This window comes from Triticum urartu, chromosome 4A (genome assembly GCF_056163025.1).
Source record: "Triticum urartu cultivar PI428250 chromosome 4A, HENAU_Tu73, whole genome shotgun sequence".
NCBI classification, from domain to species: domain Eukaryota; kingdom Viridiplantae; phylum Streptophyta; class Magnoliopsida; order Poales; family Poaceae; genus Triticum; species Triticum urartu.
This window is the reverse complement of record NC_141876.1, coordinates 73,941,497-73,960,468: the sequence shown is the minus strand read 5'-3', so window position 1 is coordinate 73,960,468 and position 18,972 is coordinate 73,941,497. Positions and strand designations below refer to the sequence as shown.

At 47.4% G+C, this 18,972-nt stretch overlaps 1 protein-coding gene and 1 pseudogene across 1 annotated transcript; one reads left to right on the top strand and one right to left on the bottom strand.

Annotated features, from left to right (window-relative positions):
• The first annotated feature begins 538 nt into the window (after positions 1 to 538).
• Positions 539 to 14,824, top strand: LOC147974846 (uncharacterized). The gene is made up of 3 exons (XM_087520172.1): positions 539 to 791; positions 996 to 1,798; positions 14,648 to 14,824. The coding sequence occupies exons 1-3, from the start codon at positions 539 to 541 to the stop codon at positions 14,822 to 14,824; spliced, it is 1,233 nt and encodes a 410-aa protein (XP_087376298.1).
• Positions 7,228 to 9,785, bottom strand: LOC147974847 (uncharacterized; annotated as a pseudogene).
• Positions 14,825 to 18,972: the final 4,148 nt, after the last annotated feature.

Here is an 18,972-nt window from a genome sequence, read left to right as displayed (position 1 = left end):
CGCCTCGACCTCTCCTCCCACACTCCATCCAAGCCTGATGTCGAAGCAGCATCGATGTCAAGCATCGCCGTGTAATTCCGGCGAAGCTCCGTCACCATTGGTCGTGCCAGTGCGGTAACTCTCCTCATCCGTGCTGCTATAGTCGATCTGTTTCGCCAAGTTAGGGCATTCAGATCTAGGACTTTCCCTATTCCTTCTTGTTCTAGGGTAGTTCATCTCGTCACCTTTTATGTCATGTTATTTCTCTAGTGGTAGATCTGTAAGTTTCACTAAGATATGACATTTATGGTTTGTAGTTGTTCCTCGTACTAGTCTCTTGATCTAGGGTTCACTGTATGCTCTTCAAAAAGATTAGAGGATTGGATATGCCATCTTTTGACATACTGCCATTTACTCAACGATATCTTGCTAGTGCATACCTTGAATCCCTTGTTTCTTCCTAAAAAACCGTCTGTTTTGAGTTAAAATTTTCTTTGTGCATGCTTGTGACTTCTTCTGTGTTTTTATTTTGAACTTGTTTTTCTTCTCATGAGTGGTCATGGCAAATAGCTCGGATGAGTATTGTGGTTTAGAGGAAGAAATCCCTCAGCAGCCAAGGGTGGCTGACAAAGGAAAAGTGGTCGAACAAAAATCAGTAAAGCCACCAAGAGTGCCGAACAAAAATGCCGAATCAGAATCTGCTGATGAAGTTGATGATGATATTCCCACATCTCACAGTCAACCAGAGGATGAGCTAGTTACAGACTCCAAAATCATGTTCTCTGATGGAAATCCCAAGAAGGGTGGCCAAGGTAGAGAAAGGAATACTGCGGCCGAAATGTCTGATCAGGAAATGTACAGGACTCCACCTGGTGTGGAAACTGCTCAAGAGAGGACCAACAGACTGCAAAAGATTCGTCTTCACTGGGTGAAGAAATGGTTCAACTATGAGAACGTCCGAAAGAAATACTAGATATTTTTTACATTCAATACACCCTGGAATGATTGCATTGCAGAAGGGTGCCTAGGACAGGATGATGAAAAAGTAAGGCCAGCACCTCCTCCCAACGCTCATGCCGATTCCTTGAAAACCATAGCTGATATTCCTGAAGAAGTTGCAAAGAGGGAAAAGGCAAAGGCTAAGCGTGAGGCTAGACTTGCGAAGAAAAATCAATTAGAACAGAGGAATGTTGAGTTAACTCAACAAGATGTTCAGGAGAAGAAGGAAAGGGCATATGCCCGAAAAGAGAAGAGGAAGAGGAAGTCTATTTCTCCTCGAGCTCTGAAGAAGAAGTCTGTTGCAAGTAAATACAGAAAAGTTGCATCTGCCTCGTCTGATGAGGAATCTTTTGATGATAATGCTGACAAAGAAATTCCCATGTATGATCAACGAGCGTTGCTTGATAAGCCATACCAAACTCCATCACCAGCCAAGAATTCAACACCCGTGAGATCTTCACCAAGGCTTGCACCCATCCCCTCAGATAAACCTTCGGGTTTTTCTGCCCCAGTGGCAAAGAGAAAGTTGATTACAGATGAAAAAGCTGCGGCTTCTACCACGAAGGCGAAGAAAAGCATTCCTGCTTCCACAGAGGAATATGATTTTGATCTTATATTCAACATCATTGAAGGTGCTTCCTATGATGCAAATCCTGCTGAGTTGAGCAGTTTGGGTTTGCCTGAAGATGTTACCAGGATGGTAGCAAAGCACTTCACTGATCTGAAAGAGATCACCAGAGAACTCAATCAAGTTGTCGATGACAATAAGCTTCTGGAGAAAATGAGAAGGGAAGCTAAATCCGAGTCTGAAAGAAAGGATGTGTGACGCCCTCGATTCAATCGTACACTATTCATACATGCAAATGTGTACGATCAAGATCAAGGACTCACGTGAAGATATCACAACACAACTCTAGACACAATTAAAATAATACAAGCTTTATATTATAGGCCAGGGGCCTCGAGGGCTCGAATATAGAAGAGTCAGCGGAAGCAACAATATCTGAGTACATACATAAGTTAAACAAGTCTGCCTTAAGAAGGCTAGCACAAAAGCAACAACGATCGAAAAGGCAAGGCCTCCTGCCTGGGAGCCTCCTAACTACTCCAGGTCATCAGCGGCCGTCACGTAGTAGTAGGCACCCTCGGGGTAGTAGTAGACATCATTGGTGTCGTCTGGCTCCTGGGATCCATCATCTGGTCGCAACAATCGGGTACGGGGAAAAAGAGGTAGCAAAGCAACCGTGAGTACTCATCCAAAGTACTCACAAGACTTACATCAGACCTAAACTAAGTATGCATCTGTATCAAACGAATGGGTTGTATATATGGACTAAACTGCAGAATGCCAGAAGAGAAGGGGAAAGCCTAGCCTATCAAAGGTTAGCATCTTCAAGCATCTTGCAGCATATAGAAGAGTACAAATCAACATAAGGTAAAGTAGTAGTAGTGTTATCAACCTCGGCCAGAGATCCTTTCTCGACTCCCTGCGAGAAAGCAATCCCAGAGCCATACTATCCAGTTATCACCTCAAGTATCCAGTTCTAGTTGTATCAATCGGGATACAACTCCAAGTGTCCGTTACCATAGGACAGGCTATCGATAGATGTTTTCTTCCCTGCAGGGGTGCACCAACTTACCCACCACGCTCGATTAACTTCGGCCGGACACACTTTCCTGGGTCATGCCCGGCATCAGCCAAACAATACGCTACAACCCGACCTAGGCTTAATAGAGAGGTCAGCACGCCGGACTAAGCCTATGCCCCCAGGGGTCATGGGCCATCTCCCCGAGAACTCCTGCATGTTGCGTATGCGGCCGGTGAGCAGACCTAGCTACCTCCTTAAACAAGGCAGGAGCTTATGCAGTCCAACCCGGTGTGCGCCGCTCAGTCGTTGGCGTCTATTAAGCTTCGGCTGATGTATATGACGCAGAATGCCCATACTATGCCCACGTGATGGTTAGTGCTATCAGGCCAGAGGCCCCTCGGATCAAATATCCAAACCATTAGTGTGTTGGTAGTGCGGTCATGAGAAGAGACTCACGAAAGATGTGACCCTGTCACCCCGTCTCGAATACTTGCGACAAGGGCTAAGAATGCCCGGCCACGCCTTGTTTCAACTCTCGGGTACCCTCCAGGTCAACCCGTCTCCACATCACTCGCGGGTAACCCTCAGGGTCGACCCTCCTTTCCAAGTAACAGATGTAAAGTCCAAGTATCTATGTGTCCAAACATCAAGCGGAAAACCCGAGGAATCACCCCCGATGAATTCCACTCTATGTAATCATCAAGGTGAATGTAAGAGGATCCACCCTCGAGGTTCACACTTGAGTGGTTTCATGACAGAGCCGTATCGGAAGTGGTTAAGGAGGAAATCACCCTCGATGACCACGACCGAATAGCTACACTACAAAGGTCTCATCAGGAGTGATGTAAGAGGTTCCACCCTCGGCACTCGATGGTAACTCTGCAGAGTCGTTCAACTAGGGAGGGTGATGTGCGGTGTCGGGGCCTGGACGTCGATCACGTTGATCGAGTCATCAAACATAAAGCGGGGCAACTGGGACAAGGTAGGGGTCACTGATGGATCACTAACCAACCTATACTAAGCAGTTTGGAATAAGCAGGTAAGGTAACAATAAGCAGGTAACAAAAACAGGCTATGCATCAGAGTAGGATCATACAGAAAGCAGTAGCAGTTCTAATGCAAGCATAAGAGGGAAATAAATGGGCGATATCGGAATGCTCAAGGGGGGTTTTCTTGCCTGGAAGCTCTGTTGAAAAGGAAGAAGTCTTGTCGGAGACGTAGTCGATCATAGGGGCAGCATCGGTCTCAGGGTCTACCGGAGAGAAGAGGGGGAAGAAACAGTAAATACAGAGCAAACAGATGCATCACTAAACATTACATGACGATAGGCAGAGCTAGGGTTGTCCTAACGTAGTACTACACGCTGCAGACGGAGGGGATAAACATCCGAGGATGAATTCCCGGCGTTAGACGAATTCCAGACAAAGGAAAAGAGGGGGAAAGTTCCATGTTCAGCATGCTAGGGGCATGTGACAGATGAACGGACCGCGCATTTGGATTCGTTGGGTTTTTCTGAGCAACTTTCATGTAGAAAACATTTTCATCGGAGTTACGGTTTAATTTCAATGAATTTTCAAAGTTCAAATAATATTCTGGAATTATTAATATTAACAGAAATGGAATATGACGTCAGCATGAAATGATGATGACGTCAGCAGTCAACAGAGCGGCTGACCAGGTCAAACCTGACCAGTGGGGCCACTGGGACCCACATGTCAGCCTCTGTTAGCTAAACAGTGGATTAAACTAATCTAACAGGCTAATTAGAGGGGTGGGCCCCTAGTATCAGTGACTAAATAATGACTAAAACTAATTAACAGATTTATTTATTTATAAAATGTTTTAAACAAGTGGGGCCCACATGTCAGCCTCACTAGACAGCCTAGTCAGCAGTTGACTGGGTCAACCCAGTCAACTGGGCCATCCTGGCCCACTGGTCAGTGACCTAGGGGCAGGGCCCATTGTGTCACGTCGGTGTCGGCGCCGGAGAGAGCTCCGGCGACCAAATCCGTGGTGGAGCATCGCCGAACTTCGCTGGAAAACGCGCACAGGGGCTCTTTTGGCGCAGGACTTGGCGCGTTCGAACGAGCAGAGAGTGTCGTGTCCATCTAGGCAAGTGAGAGGTGCCGGGAATGACCGGAGCGGCACCGGCGATGAGCTAAAGCGTCGCCGGAGTTCGGGCGCTAGTGGAAACGGGGCAAGGAGGAACGGGGAGGCGTGCTAGTGGTGGCGTTGGACTCGCACGAGCTCCCGGAGCTCGATCCGAGGCTCAGCCGCGCGTTACACTGGCGAAGGCCACGATGGCGAGCTCGTCGGCGGCGGTGCGTGCGGGTGCTAGCGGAGCGGCGGCTACGGGCGACTAGAGGGGGTAGGGAAGGGCGCGCTCAGCGCAGGAGCTCACCGCGGGAGCGTGGGGACTAGGTAGTGAGCTCGGGGAGGACCGGTGCTGCAGATTGACGGCGAGGTCGTGCGATGGCCATAGAGGAGGAAGAGGAAGGCTGCGACGGTGGCGGTCCCTCCCGGTCTCGATCCGTTGTCGAGGAATAAGAGGAGGACCACGCGCAGAGCTCCTAGACTTGACGGAGCGGCGTATGGGTGACGGTGGCCGCGGCTACGGCGAACGACGACGATGGTGGCGCTCGGGCATCCGCCCAAATCGAAGCAGAGAGGGGGCGAGGGGAAATTTGATGGGGAGAGGGAGAGGTGGAGCGGGGCAAGTGGTGAGGTGAGTGGGAGAGGGGATCGAGGGGGCGCGGGCTGCCCTATCCCCTCGTCGGAGCCAGCGAGGGGGTCCGGTCGAGACGCGTGCGCACGCGGTCGCTCGCACAGTGGGGAGGGGGGAATACGATAGGGGGAGTGGGCCGGCTCGGGTGGGTTAGGTGGGACGGCCCAGGTGGGTTCGGTCCAGGGAGGGGGTTCCTCTTTCCTCTCCCTTTTCTTTTTTTTAACTTTTTCTTTTTTCTTTTTAACAACTTTCTGTTTTAGCTATTTTAGGCCATTTAGACACTTTGCAAAAATGTTGGTTCACCACCAATATTACCAGAAGAATACTTTCCACATGATGAACATTTTAGTTTTCATGTTTGAGAATTTTTGAATTTCACACATAATTCGAAATTGAATTCAAATGGAATTTTTAATGTAATATTGATCAAAGTGACTAAGCACTGTTATAGCAAGATCATTAGCTTGATCTTAGGGATTACTATAGCATCATTACACCGGGGTGTTACAACTCTCCTCCTCTAAAAGAAATTCTTGTCCTGAGAATTCAGCCCGGAGGTTATCTTCGTGTTCCCAAGTGGCTTCATCTTTAGTATGATTCAACCATTGCACCTTGAGAAACTTGGTAACCTTTTGGCGGGTTCGACGTTCAGCTTCCTCGAGAATGCGGATCAGATGCTCTTTGTATGTGAGATCATCTTGAACTTCAATCAATTCCGGATCCACTTCACGTTCCGGATCCTTGAAACATCGACGAAGTTGCGACACGTGGAAGACGTCATGGACGTGAGAGAACTGAGGTGGCAACTCCAATTGATAAGTCACCAGTCCACGACGGGCCAGAATGCGGAAAGGACCAATGTAGCGTGGAGCTAGCTTGCCCTTGACTCTGAACCGATGAGTGCCTCTCGAAGGAGTGACATGCATATAAGATTGTTCACCAGGTTGATAAGTTGAACCCCAGTGTTTCCGGTCATAGTTGCTCTTCTGGCGGGACTGGGCCGCCATGAGATTATCCCGGACAACGTGAACCTGCTCTTCAGCTTGTTTAATAATGTCTGGACCAATGAGCGTCCGTTCCCCAGTTTCTGACAAGTTCAGAGGGGTTCGGCACTTTTGTCCATAAAGAACTTCAAAGGGTGCCATCTTTAAGGTAGCTTGATGGTTGTTGTTATAAGAGAACTCCGCATAAGGGAGAGATTATTCCCACTTCTTACCGAAAGAAATAACACAAGCCCGAAGCATGTCTTCAAGAATTTGATTAACTCGCTCGACTTGGCCTTGGGATTGGGGATGATAAGCAGTGCTCCAGGTAATATGAGTTCCCATTGCCTCTTGAAAACTATCCCAGAACTTTGAAGCGAATATGCTGCCATGGTCTGAACTGATCTCCTTCGGAATGCCGTGGAGTGACACAATTCAGGAGATATACAAGTTTGCTAAATTGACTAGCAGTGATAGTCTCCTTGACTGGCAGAAAGTGAGAAACCTTCGAGAGTTGGTCGATGACGACAAAGATAGCATCGTTACCTTTCTGAGACTTGGGAAGGCCAGTGACGAAGTCCATATGAATCTTATCCCATTTCCATTCAGGAATAGGGAGAGGTTAAAGAAGTCCAGCCGGTTTCTGATGTTCTGCTTTGACACGACGACAAACTTCACATTGTTTGATATATCGAGGAATATCTTGCTTCATCTTGGACCACCAGTACTTCTGACCAATGTCTAAGTACATCTTGGTACTTCCCGGATGAATAGAGAGAGCGGTGTCATGCGCTTCTTTCATCACATTCTCTGTCATAAGCTTGAACCGGGGTACTACAATGCGATTTCTGAAGTACAAGGTTCCGTCTTCACCAAGTGAGAGATCTCTTGATTTCCCTAAGGCAAGATCCTTTTTCATCAGATCAACATGAGCATCTTTGGCTTGAGCAGACTAGATAGCTTTCAGAAGAGTTGGTTCCAAGACAAGGTTATTCACAGAACCCTGTGGAACTAGGTGAAGGTTCAGCTTGCATAGCTCTTCATAAAGGCGGGGTTGAGCTTTGTAGACCATGTGATTATTGCAATAAGACTTATGGCTCAGGGCATCGTCCATTACATTAGCTTTACCAGGGGTATAGGATATACCGCAGTTGTAGTCAGCAATAGCTTCCATCCATCGCTGCTGACGGAGGTTCAGATCTGGCTGAGTAAACAAATACTTCAGACTCTAATGATCAGTGAAGATCTCGCAGCGATTACCGAGAAGGTATAGTCGCCATAGCTTCAGTGCATAGATAACCGCAGCAAGCTCGAGTCCGTGAACTGGGTAGTTCTCTTCATGAGGACGCACTTGACAGGAGGCATAAGCAATCACTTTGCTCTCTTGCATTAGGACACAACCTAATCCTTGTCGTGAAGCGTCGCAATAGATGACGAAGTCCTTGCGAGAATCGGGGGGAGCAAGCACTGGGCACAAGTCAGCTTGTCCTTGACTACCTGGAAACTTTCTTGACACTTTTCAGTCCAATCAAACTTAACGCCTTTGTGTAGAAGATTGGTCAGTGGCTTGGCGATCTTGGAGAAGTTCTCGACAAAGCGGCGACAATAGCTGGCTAGTCCGAGAAAGCTTCTGACTTGCTTGACAGTCTTCGGAGGGGTCCAGTCAAGAATAGCCTGCACTCGCTCTGGGTTGATGGCAATACCATCCTTGGAGATGACATGCCCAAGGTAGGTTACTTCGAGAAGCCAGAATTCGCACTTGGAATACTTGGCATAAAGTTGATGTTCTTGAAGCTTCTCTAGAACAAGTCGAAGATGTTCAACATGTTCTTCTTTGTTCTTCGAATATACTAGGATATCATCCAGATAGACTATGACGAACTTGTCGAGGTAATCCATGAATATGTAGTTCATCGGACGAGAGAATGTGGCTGGAGCATTGGTCAAGCCAAAAGACATGACGGTGTACTTGTAAGAACCATAACGAGTGACGAATACGGTCTTTGGAATATCCTCTTCACGAACACGGATCTGGTGGTACCCCAACCTCAATTCGAGTTTAGAGAATATCGATGAACCAGCCAGTTGATCATACAGATCATTGATCCTAGGAAGGGGATATTTGTTCTGAATTGTAGCTTGGTTGATAGGACGATAGTCTTGGACCAAACGATTCGTTCCATCCTTCTTGTTTACAAAGAGAGAAGGTGCTCCCCAAGCCGAGGAACTTGGAGGAATGAATCCACTACGAAGAGACTTATCGATTTCCTCCTTAAGTTCAAGGAGCTCATGAGGCGGCATCTTGTAGGGTCGTTTGGCAATAGGAACAGTGCCTGGTTTCAAGTCGATGATGAACTCGACAGCTCGAGCAGGAGGTATTCCTGGAAGTTCTTCTGGAAAGACGTCTAGGAAGTCGCGAACAACTGGAATCTTTTCAATTCCCTCAAGAGGTGTTGCGTTCAACGCATTCAAGACATAAAGTCGTGCTTCAGCGTTTTGAACAAGTTGAGCATGGTAGCTTACTATCTCATCACAAGGATGTAGGAGGTGAACGACCTTGGTGGCACAAACGATAGAAGCAGTATGCGCTTTCAACCATTCCATTCCCAGAATGAGGTCAATATTGGAAGACTCCAGAATAATGGGAGAAACAAGGAATTCCAACCCTTCAATCTCAATGGGAACATCGTGACCAATCATGGTAGTTTGACATCGGCCCGCAGGGGTGCGTACCACTATCGGAGTGTTCATGGGCTCGCATCGAATCTCATGTGTGTATGCAAACTTTTCTGACATAAATGAATGCGATGCTCCCGAATCGAATAAAATAGAAGCCGGTACTGAATTAACAAGAAGAGTACCCATCACAGTGGTAGGCTGGTCTTGAGCTTCATTTAGATCAATGTTGTTAGCCTGCCCACGACCATAAGGTCGGGCATTATTGTTGCGGGGTTGATTGTTACCACGACCCGCAGCAGGAAGAGCCAGTTGGTTCTGATTCTGAGGACAGTTCCTGGAGCGATGACCTGGAAGGCCACACTTGAAGCATAGACCATCATTGGGATTGGGAGTAGGAGCTTGGGGTGGTACAGCTCGAAGAGGCTGCCTCTGCGGTGGAGGAGGCAGACGAGGTGCAACATAGGACTGTCTTGGTGCCGGTGCAGTTGGGCGGTACATGCTGTGGGGGATCCACATCCGACGCTTCTGCGCTGACGGGCCCGAAGATGAGCCAGCGTCACGGCTGCGCCTGAGGGATCCCTAGTGTTCCTGAAGACCAGTCTCAACCTGAATAGCCTTGTTCACTAAGGTGGCGAAGTCTGCAAAGTCATGCACCAAGAGCGCTAGCTTGATATCAGGGTGAAGTCCATCACGAAACTTCTCTTGCTTACGAGCATCAGTAGAAATGTCTTTTGCAGCATAATGTGACAAGTCCAGAAATTCCCGCTGGTAAGCATCTATAGTCTTGTTGCCTTGGGTGAGGTTGCGGAAATCTCGCTTCTTCCTGTCCATGATTCCCTGAGGAATGAAGCGGGCACGGAAGGCGGCTTGGAAATCCGGCCAAGTGATGACCGTTCCGGTAGGTAGGGTATGCCTGTGGCAGTCCCATCATTGAGCAGCGGGACCCTTCAAAAAGAATGATGCAAAGGCGACATAGCTAGCAGGGACCACACTAGCAGACTCCATTTCATACATGATGTCATGGAGCCAGTCATCAGCATCAAGGGGTTGAGTTGAGCTGCGGTAGATGGTTGGGTTGAGACGCAAGAAGTCCTGCAGAGTTACTGGGGTTGGTTGCTGATTCATGTTCAGATGAGGAAACTGAGCCATCATTCCTTCCATGAACTGGCGGTTCAGCTCAAATTGTTGCATCATTCCGGCAAAGAATTCGGGCGGTGGTGGATCGTTGGCACCATGGCCACGACCAGCGGGTCTAACCATCCTGCTAACATGTAACAGGGGGGTAGTTTAGCATTGAGCATTTGCAAAGACAAGGATCATTCATGATGAAACAAGCATAATGAAAGAGGTACGATGGATACCACTTTGTAGTCAACACGACAATATGTGTACTATTCAGAATACTATTCTAAGAACTATGGCTTATCCAACTCTGGGGTGAATGTGGTCACGGGATCCTAATGTTAGAGTTAGTAAATTCATTTAACCCGAATGGAAAATAGATCAGAATCCCAGAGTAAAGATCGAGGAGTAAAAGATCCTAATACCACCCAATGGCGACGTGGGCCCATAAGACACGCATCCATGATAGTAAAAGTTTTTTTGTGACTAGACTCAACTTCGGCCAAGGAGTTGGAAAGGGGGCTACCTACAGGCAGTCGGCTCTGATACCAACGTGTGACGCCCTCGATTCAATCGTACATTATTCATACACGCAAATGTGTACGATCAAGATCAAGGACTCACGGGAAGATATCACAACACAACTCTAGACACAAATTAAAATAATACAAGCTTTATATTACAAGCCAGGGGCCTCGAGGGCTCGAATACACAAGAGTCAGCAGAAGCAACAATATCTGAGTACAGACATAAGTTAAACAAGTCTGCCTTAAGAAGGCTAGCACAAAAGCAACAACGATCGAAAAGGCAAGGCCTCCTGCCTGGGAGCCCCCTAACTACTCCAGGTCGTCAGCGGCCGTCACGTAGTAGTAGGCACCCTCGGGGTAGTAGTAGACATCAGTGGTGTCGCTTGGCTCCTGGGATCCGTCATCTGGTCGCAACAATCGGGTATGGGGAAAAATAGGTAGCAAAGCAACCGTGAGTACTCATCCAAAGTACTCGCAAGACTTACATCAGATCTAAACTAAGTATGCATCTATATCAAACGAATGGGTTGTATCTGTGGACTAAACTACAGAATGGCAGAAGAGAAGGGGAAAGCCTAGCCTATCGAAGACTAGCATCTTCAAGCATCTTGCAGCATATACAAGAGTACAGATCAACATAAGGTAAAGTAGTAGTAGTGTTATCAACCTCGGCCAGAGATCCTTTCTCGACTCCCCACGAGAAAGCAATCCCAGAGCCATACTATCCAGTTATCACCTCAAGTATCCAGTTCTAGTTGTATCAATCAGGATACAACTCCAAGTGTCTGTTACCGTAGGACAGGCTATCGATAGATGTTTTCTTCCCTGCAGAGGTGCACCAACTTACCCACCACGCTTGATTAACTCCGGCCGGACACACTTTCCTGGGTCATGCCCGACCTCGGCCAAACAATACGCCACAACCCGACCTAGGCTTAATAGAGAGGTCAGCATGCCGGACTAAGCCTATGCCCCCAGGGGTCATGGGCCATCTCCCCGGGAACTCCTGCACGTTGCGTATGCGGCCGGTGAGCAGACCTAGCTACCTCCTTAAACAAGGCAAGAGCTTAAGCAGTCCAGCCCGGCGCTCGCCGCTCAGTCGCTGGCGTCTATTAAGCTTTGGCTGATGTATATGACACAGAACTCCCATACTATGCCCACGTGATGGTTAGTGCTATCAGGCCAGAGGCCCCTCAGATCAAATATCCAAACCGTTAGTGTGTTGGTAGTGCGGTCACGAGCAAAGACTCACGAAAGATGTCACCCCATCGCCCCATCTTGAGTACTTGCGACAAGGGCTAAGAATGCCCGGCCACACCTCATGTTCAACTCTCGGGTACCCTCCAGGTCAACCCGTCTCCAGATCACTCGCGGGTACCCCTCAGGGTCGACTCGCCTTTCCAAGTAACAGCTGTAAAGTCCAAGTATCCGTGTGTCCAAACATCAAGGGGAAAACCCGAGGAATCACCCCCGGTGAATTCCACTCGATGTAATCATCAAGGTGAACGTAAGAGGATCCACCCTCGAGGTTCACACTTGAGGGGTTTCACGATAGAGCCGTATCGGAAGTGGTTAAGGAGGAAATCACCCTCGATGACCACAACCGAATAGCTACAGTACAGAGGTCTCATCAGGAGTGATGTAAGAGGTTCCACCCTCGGCACTCGATGGTAACTCTGCAGAGTCGTTCAACTAGGGGGGTGATGTGCGGTGTCGAGGCCTGGACGTCGATCACGTTGATCGAGTCATCGAACATAAAGCGGGGCAACTGGGACAAGGTGGGGGTCACTGATGGATCACTAACCAACCTATACTAAGTAGTTTGGAATAAGTAGGTAAGGTAACAATAAGCAGGTAACAAAAACAGGCTATGCATCAGAGTAGGATCATACAGAAAACAGTAACAGTTCTAATGCAATCATAAGAGGGAAAGAAATGGGTGATATCGGAATGCTCAAGGGGGGTTTGCTTGCTTGGAAGCTCTGTTGAAAAGGAAGAATGCATGTCGGAGATGTAGTCGATCACAGGGGCGGCATCGGTCTCGGGGTCTACCGGAGAGAAGAGGGGGAAGAAACAGTAAATACAGAGCAAACAGATGCATAACTAAGCATTACATGATGATCGACAGAGCTAGGGTTGTCCTAACGTAGTACTACACGTTGCAGACGGAGGGGATAAACATCCAAGGATGAATTCTCGGCGTTAGAGGATTTTTGAACAAAGGAGAAGAGGGGGAAAGTTCCATGTTCAGCATACTAGGGGCATGTGATAGATGAACGGACCGCGTATTTGGATTCATTGGATTTTTCTGAGCAACTTTGATGTAGAAAACATTTTCTTGAGAGTTACGGTTTAATTTCTATGAATTTTCAAAGTTCAAACAACATTCTGGAATTATTAATATTAACAGAAATGGAATATGACGTCAGCATGACATGTTGATGACATCAGCATTCAACAGAGCGGCTGACCAGGTCAAACCTGACTAGTGGGGCCACTAGGACCCACATGTCAGCCTTTGTTAGCTTAACAGTGGATTAAACTAATCTAACAGGCTAATTAGAGGGGTGGGCCCCTGGTGTCAGTGACTAACTAATGATTAAAACTAATTAACATATTTATTTATTTATAAAACGTTTTAAACAAGTGGGGCCCACATGTCAGCCTCACTGGGCAGCCCAGTCAGTAGTTGACTCGGTCAACCCAGTCAACTGGGCCATCCTGGCCCACTGGTCAGCGGCCTAGGGGCAGGGCTCGCTGTGCCACGTCGGTGTCGGCGCCGGAGAGAGCTCCGACGACCAAATCCGCGGTGGAGCATCGCCGGACTTTGCCGGTAAACGCACACAGGGGTTCTTTTGGCGCGGGACTTGGCGCATTCGAACGATCAGAGAGTGTCGCATCCATCTAGGCTAGTGAGAGGCGCTGGGAACGACCAGAGCGGCGCCGACGACAAGCTAAAGTGGCACCGAAGTTTGGGCGCTAGTGGAAACGGGGCTAGGAGGAACGGGGAGGCGTGCTAGTGGTGGCGTTGGACTCGCACGAGCTCCCGGAGCTTGATGCGAGGCTCAGCCACGCGTTACAGTGGCGAAGGCCACGACGGCGAGCTCGTCGGCGGTGATGCGTGCGGGTGCTAGCGGAGCGGCGGCTACGGGCGACTAGAGGGGGTAGGGAAGGGCGCGTTCGGTGCAGGAGCTCACCGCGGGAGTGTGGGGACTAGGTAGTGAGCTCGGGGAGGACCGGTGCTACAGATTGACAGCGAGGTCGTGCGGTGGCTGTAGAGGAGGAAGAGGAAGACTGCGACGGCGGCAGTCCCTCCTGGTCCCGATCCGTTGTCGAGGAAGAAGAGGAGGACCACGCCGGAGCTCCTGTACTTGACGGAGCGGCGTATGGGTGACGGTGGCCGCGGCTACGGCTATGGCGAACGGCGGCGATGGTGGCGCTCGGGCATCCGCCCAAATCGAAGCAGAGAGGGGGCCAGGGGGAATCTGATGGGGAGAGGGAGAGGCGGAGCGGGGCAAGTGGTGAGGTGAGTGGGAGAGGGGATCGAGGGGCGTGGGCTGCCCTATCCCCTCGTCGGAGCCGGCGAGGGGGTCCGGTAGAGACGCTTGCACGCGCGGTCGCTCGCACAGTGGGGAGGGGGGGAAGGCAACAGGGGGAGTGGGCCGGCTCGGGTGGGTTAGGTGGGCCGGCCCAGGTGGGTTCGGTCCAGGGAGCGGGGTTCCTCTTTCCTCTCCCTTTTCTTCTTCTTTTTTTAACTTTTTCTTTTTTTTCTTTTTAAGAACTTTCTGTTTTAGTTATTTTAGGCCATGTGGACACTTTGCAAAATTGTTGGTTCACCACCAATATTACCAGAAGAATACTTTCCACATGATGAACATTTTAGTTTTCATGTTTGAGCATTTTTGAATTTCACACATAATTTGAAATTGAATTCAACTGGAATTTTTAATGGAATATTGATCAAAGTGACTAAGCACCGTTATAGCAAGATGATTAGCTTGATCTCAGGGATTACTATAGCATCATTACACCGGGGTGTTACAGGATGTGAACAAAGGAATTCTTGACATCACCAAAGCCCTCACTGTCATGAGGAATAACAAGATTGATTGGCTCTCCAAGATGAAGACGGATGTCTCTCAGCTTTGTGAGCGTAGAATCGAAGAGATTAAGCATCAAGAAGATCTTGCTCGACGTAGAGAGAAAGAAGAAAAGCGTTAGAGAGCTCATGCTAGAGCAAATAGCCAAAAGAAGTCAAGGACCGTCGCGTCCAATCTACTTCAGCTGATGCTCCCATTGACACAAGTACCCCACTACAGCAGATTACTCCATCCCCTCGTCCCGAGGAAGCAGCCATGCAACAAGTTGAACCGGTGGTAGTTCCTACCTCATTCAAACAAGAAGCTAATGTTTTGGACATGTATCTTGTTAATCCTGATGAAGTGAACGTCATGCCCAAGCAGAATGCTCCCGAAGAAAAGATTGACGAAGAAATTCAGATGGAAAAGCAAGTACCGTCACCTGTGAAGGATATTCAAGTTGAACCCTCTGGATCCACAAAGGAGGGAGAAAAGGTTGAGGGGGAGCAAGTTGCTTCCCAAGGTCCTACCCCTATGGTCTCCTCATTTGGTACTCCTGCCCCGATGGAGGTTGACCCTGTGATACGTCTCCAACGTATCTACAATTTTTTATTGTTCCATGTTATTATATTATCTGTTTTGGATGTTAATGGGCTTATTTATACACATTTATATTATTTTTGGGACTAACCTACTAACCCAAGGTCCAATGCAAATTGTATTTTTTTTACCTATTTCAGTGTTTCGCAGAAAGGGAATATCAAACGGAATGAAACCTTCGGGAGAGTTATTTTTGGAAGAAATGTGATCCAAGGGACTTGGAGTAGACATCAAGAAATCAACAAGGAGGCCACAAGGCAGGGAGGCATGCCTGGCCCCTTGGGCACCCCCCACCCTCGTGGGCCCCTCGTAGCTCCACCAACCTACTTCTTCCTCATATATATATCCATATACCCCGAAAACATCCTGGAGCACCACGAAACCCTATTTCCACCGCTGCAACCTTCTGTACCCAAGAGATCCCATCTTGGGGCCTTTTCCGGAGCTCTGCCGGAGGGGGAATCGATCACGGAGGGCTTCTACATCAACACCATAGCCTCTCCGATGATGTTGAGTAGTTTACCATAGACCTTCGGGTCCAGAGTTATTAGCTAGATGGCTTATTCTCTCTCTTTGGATCTCAATACAAAGTTCTCCTCGATCTCCTTCGAGATCTATTTGATGTAACTCTTTTTGTGGTGTGTTTGTCGAGATCCGATGAATTGTGGGTTTATGATCAAGTTTATCTATGAACAATATTTGATTCTTCTCTGAAATCTTTTATGTATGATTGGTTATCTTTGCAAGTCTCTTTGAATTATCAGTTTGGTTTGGCCTACTAGATTGATCTTTCTTGCAATGGGAGAAGCGCTTAGCTTTGGGTTCAATCTTGTGGTGTCCTTTCCCAGTGATAGCAGGGGCAGCAAGGCACGTATTGTATTGTTGCCATCGAGGATAAAAAGACGGGGTTTATATCATATTGCTTGAGTTTATTCCTCTACATCATGTCATCTTGCCTAATGCATTACTCTGTTCTTATGAACTTAATACTCTAGATGCATGCTGGATAATGGTCGATGTGTGGAGTAATAATAGTAGATGCAGAATCGTTTCAGTCTACTTGTCGCAGACGTGATGCCTATATATATACATGATCATGCCTAGATATTCTCATAATTATTCACTTTTCTATCAATTGCTCGACAGTAATTTGTTCACCCACCATAATACTTATGCTATCTTTAGAGAAGCCACTAGTGAAACCTATGGCTCCCGGGTCTATCTTTTATCATATAAGTTTCCAATCTATTTTACTTTGCAATCTTTATTTTCCAATCTATATCATAAAAATACCAAAAATATTTATCTCATTATCTCTATCAGATCTCACTCTCGTAAGTGACCGTGAAGGGATTAACAACCCCTTTACCGCGTTGGTTGCGAGGTTCTTATTTGTTTGTGTAGGTACGAGGGACTTGCGTGTAGTCTCCTACTGGATTGATACCTTGGTTCTCAAAAACTGAGGGAAATACTTACGCTACTTTGTTGCATCACCCTTTCCTCTTCAAGGGAAAACCAACGTGGTGCCCAAGAGGTAGCACCCTGCTCCTGGTCCTTTGGCTTCACAGCCAGAACAAGAAGAAAAGAAACCTGACGAGCCCATGGCTCCTGAAGTGAAGGTTCAAGAAGATGCACCACCAGTTCCACTACACCAAGCTGTACCACCAGTGCTGCCGCGGCAGGCTGAAAGAAAACAAGCTGAGGCACTTGTGTCTCAAGAAGTTTTTGTGCCGCCACCAGTTGATGTCTCACTGAAATAAAAGACCCTTGAGCCTGAATCTGAGAAAGCCGCCGAAGGAGTTCCAGTGAAGGAAAATGATCGTCAGTCCAGTGATCGCATGCCATCTGCTCTAGAAAAGGTTATGATACCTCATGCTCCACTCTAGGTATCTGATGAGAATGTCCCTGCCTCTAATGATGTTCAGCCGATGAAAATTAGCGACGAAGTATACAGGAAAAATCCTCAGGAATCATTTCCTCTATTTTCATTTGAGTATGACCTCAATGGCCCAGCATTCAATGAACAACTTCACTCATTGAAGCTTGCATTCTTTGGGGCGAGCCCCTATGAATGAGAGAGAACCTCATTGTCACCGAGGTTTTGGAGAGAGGAACAAGCAATCTATTATGCTTGGATCTTGTTTGGCAAGCATAGGATTTTCAATCATAAGATATTGAACTTTGCCAAGCTCGAATACATGCCCTTGTTCCACAATACACTTGATCATATTGAACATGCACTTCTGAAGGGTTTTATGCGATTCAATCATGGATGGAACAAAGAGATTATCCTTCAGTTCTACGCCACATTGTACATCACAGGGCAGATGGAAAATACTTCTACCTAGATGCTTGAGTGGACGACTGACAGGGAAAGAATCAAATGCTCAACATATCACTTTCTGGCCCTAATAAATTTTCCTCGATATGAATTTGAGAATGATAGAGAACACAAACTGCATTTCTGGGAAGTTTCTGATGCACAACTCCATATCCCGATGGATCCCACCTTGGTGGGAGATGAATGTATGGATATTGATCCTAAGAAGTTGGCCTACAACAACAAAGTGCTATTCCACATTCTGTGCAATACCATTACGCCAACCAACAGGCCCAACTCCATCAAAGGCATCGTGGGAAATGCTCTGGGGTCAATATCTCAGGGAATCAAGTTTGGCATTCCTGACCTTTTCATTTGGAATCTGGCATATGCTGTAGACAGCCCTCAGTCATTGGAATCCTATGCTCCTTGGATTATGTATGCCATTGAGTAGCTCACTAATGAAAATTTCTTCTGGGCCTATGGACCGGAGGTATTCATGCCACCTGTCCATGACACTCTGCGTGTCGCGAAAGAATATAGAAAAGGGAAGGAACATGTTGATGCTACTGCAACTAATTCTACATCAAAGAATGTTCTGAAGGTTAAAGAAGCTAAGGTTGATGTCCTCATGAAGAAAATCACTTAATCTATGAGATTTGCATTCGCACACAGCAAACTCTGGAAAGGCACATCAGAATGGATAGAAAGTAAAAGATGGAATTTTTGGCTGAACTGAATCTCCTTCATAATCACACCCGACAAATTCTTCTGCATGAGAAGGATGCAAGGAAGAGATCATGGACCTTGCTGAGAAGGCATTTATCTCACAAGGATCTAGCCAAGAAGGGCCTCTTCAAAGACTATGATTATCTGGATTTGCTTGCAATACTGCATGTCCGAACAGAAACTCTAGAGCTCGCACAGCATTTTGCTTCAACAGATCTACTGTTTGTCAACCATGATGATGAAATCACAGACACTACCGGGACTCATATTTACAAGCCAGATGCCCATCCTTCGAAGCCCCTCAAAGCCAATGCTGCTACGCCTGCTTCTGCCTCGACCATTCCGCATTCTTCTGATTTTATTTCTTCAAGTGGTTTCAATTCTGACTCAGAAGATACTCCCTCGGAATAATTCCTCGTGTGTCCTCTCTTTCGTTTTTGACACTTGTCAGCAAAAGGGGGGAATAACATCAAGTGATAATTTATCGGGGTTTGCAGGGTGTTTTTGCTTCAAACTTTCATTTGGTTTTCGATCGAACAATTTTCTTCAAAGAACTTATCGCACCGCATGTGGTGCTAAAACACCCGGTCGTCATGTAATGTTAATAACCCCCCGCCTGCAATGCTATTTGCTTCGCACTA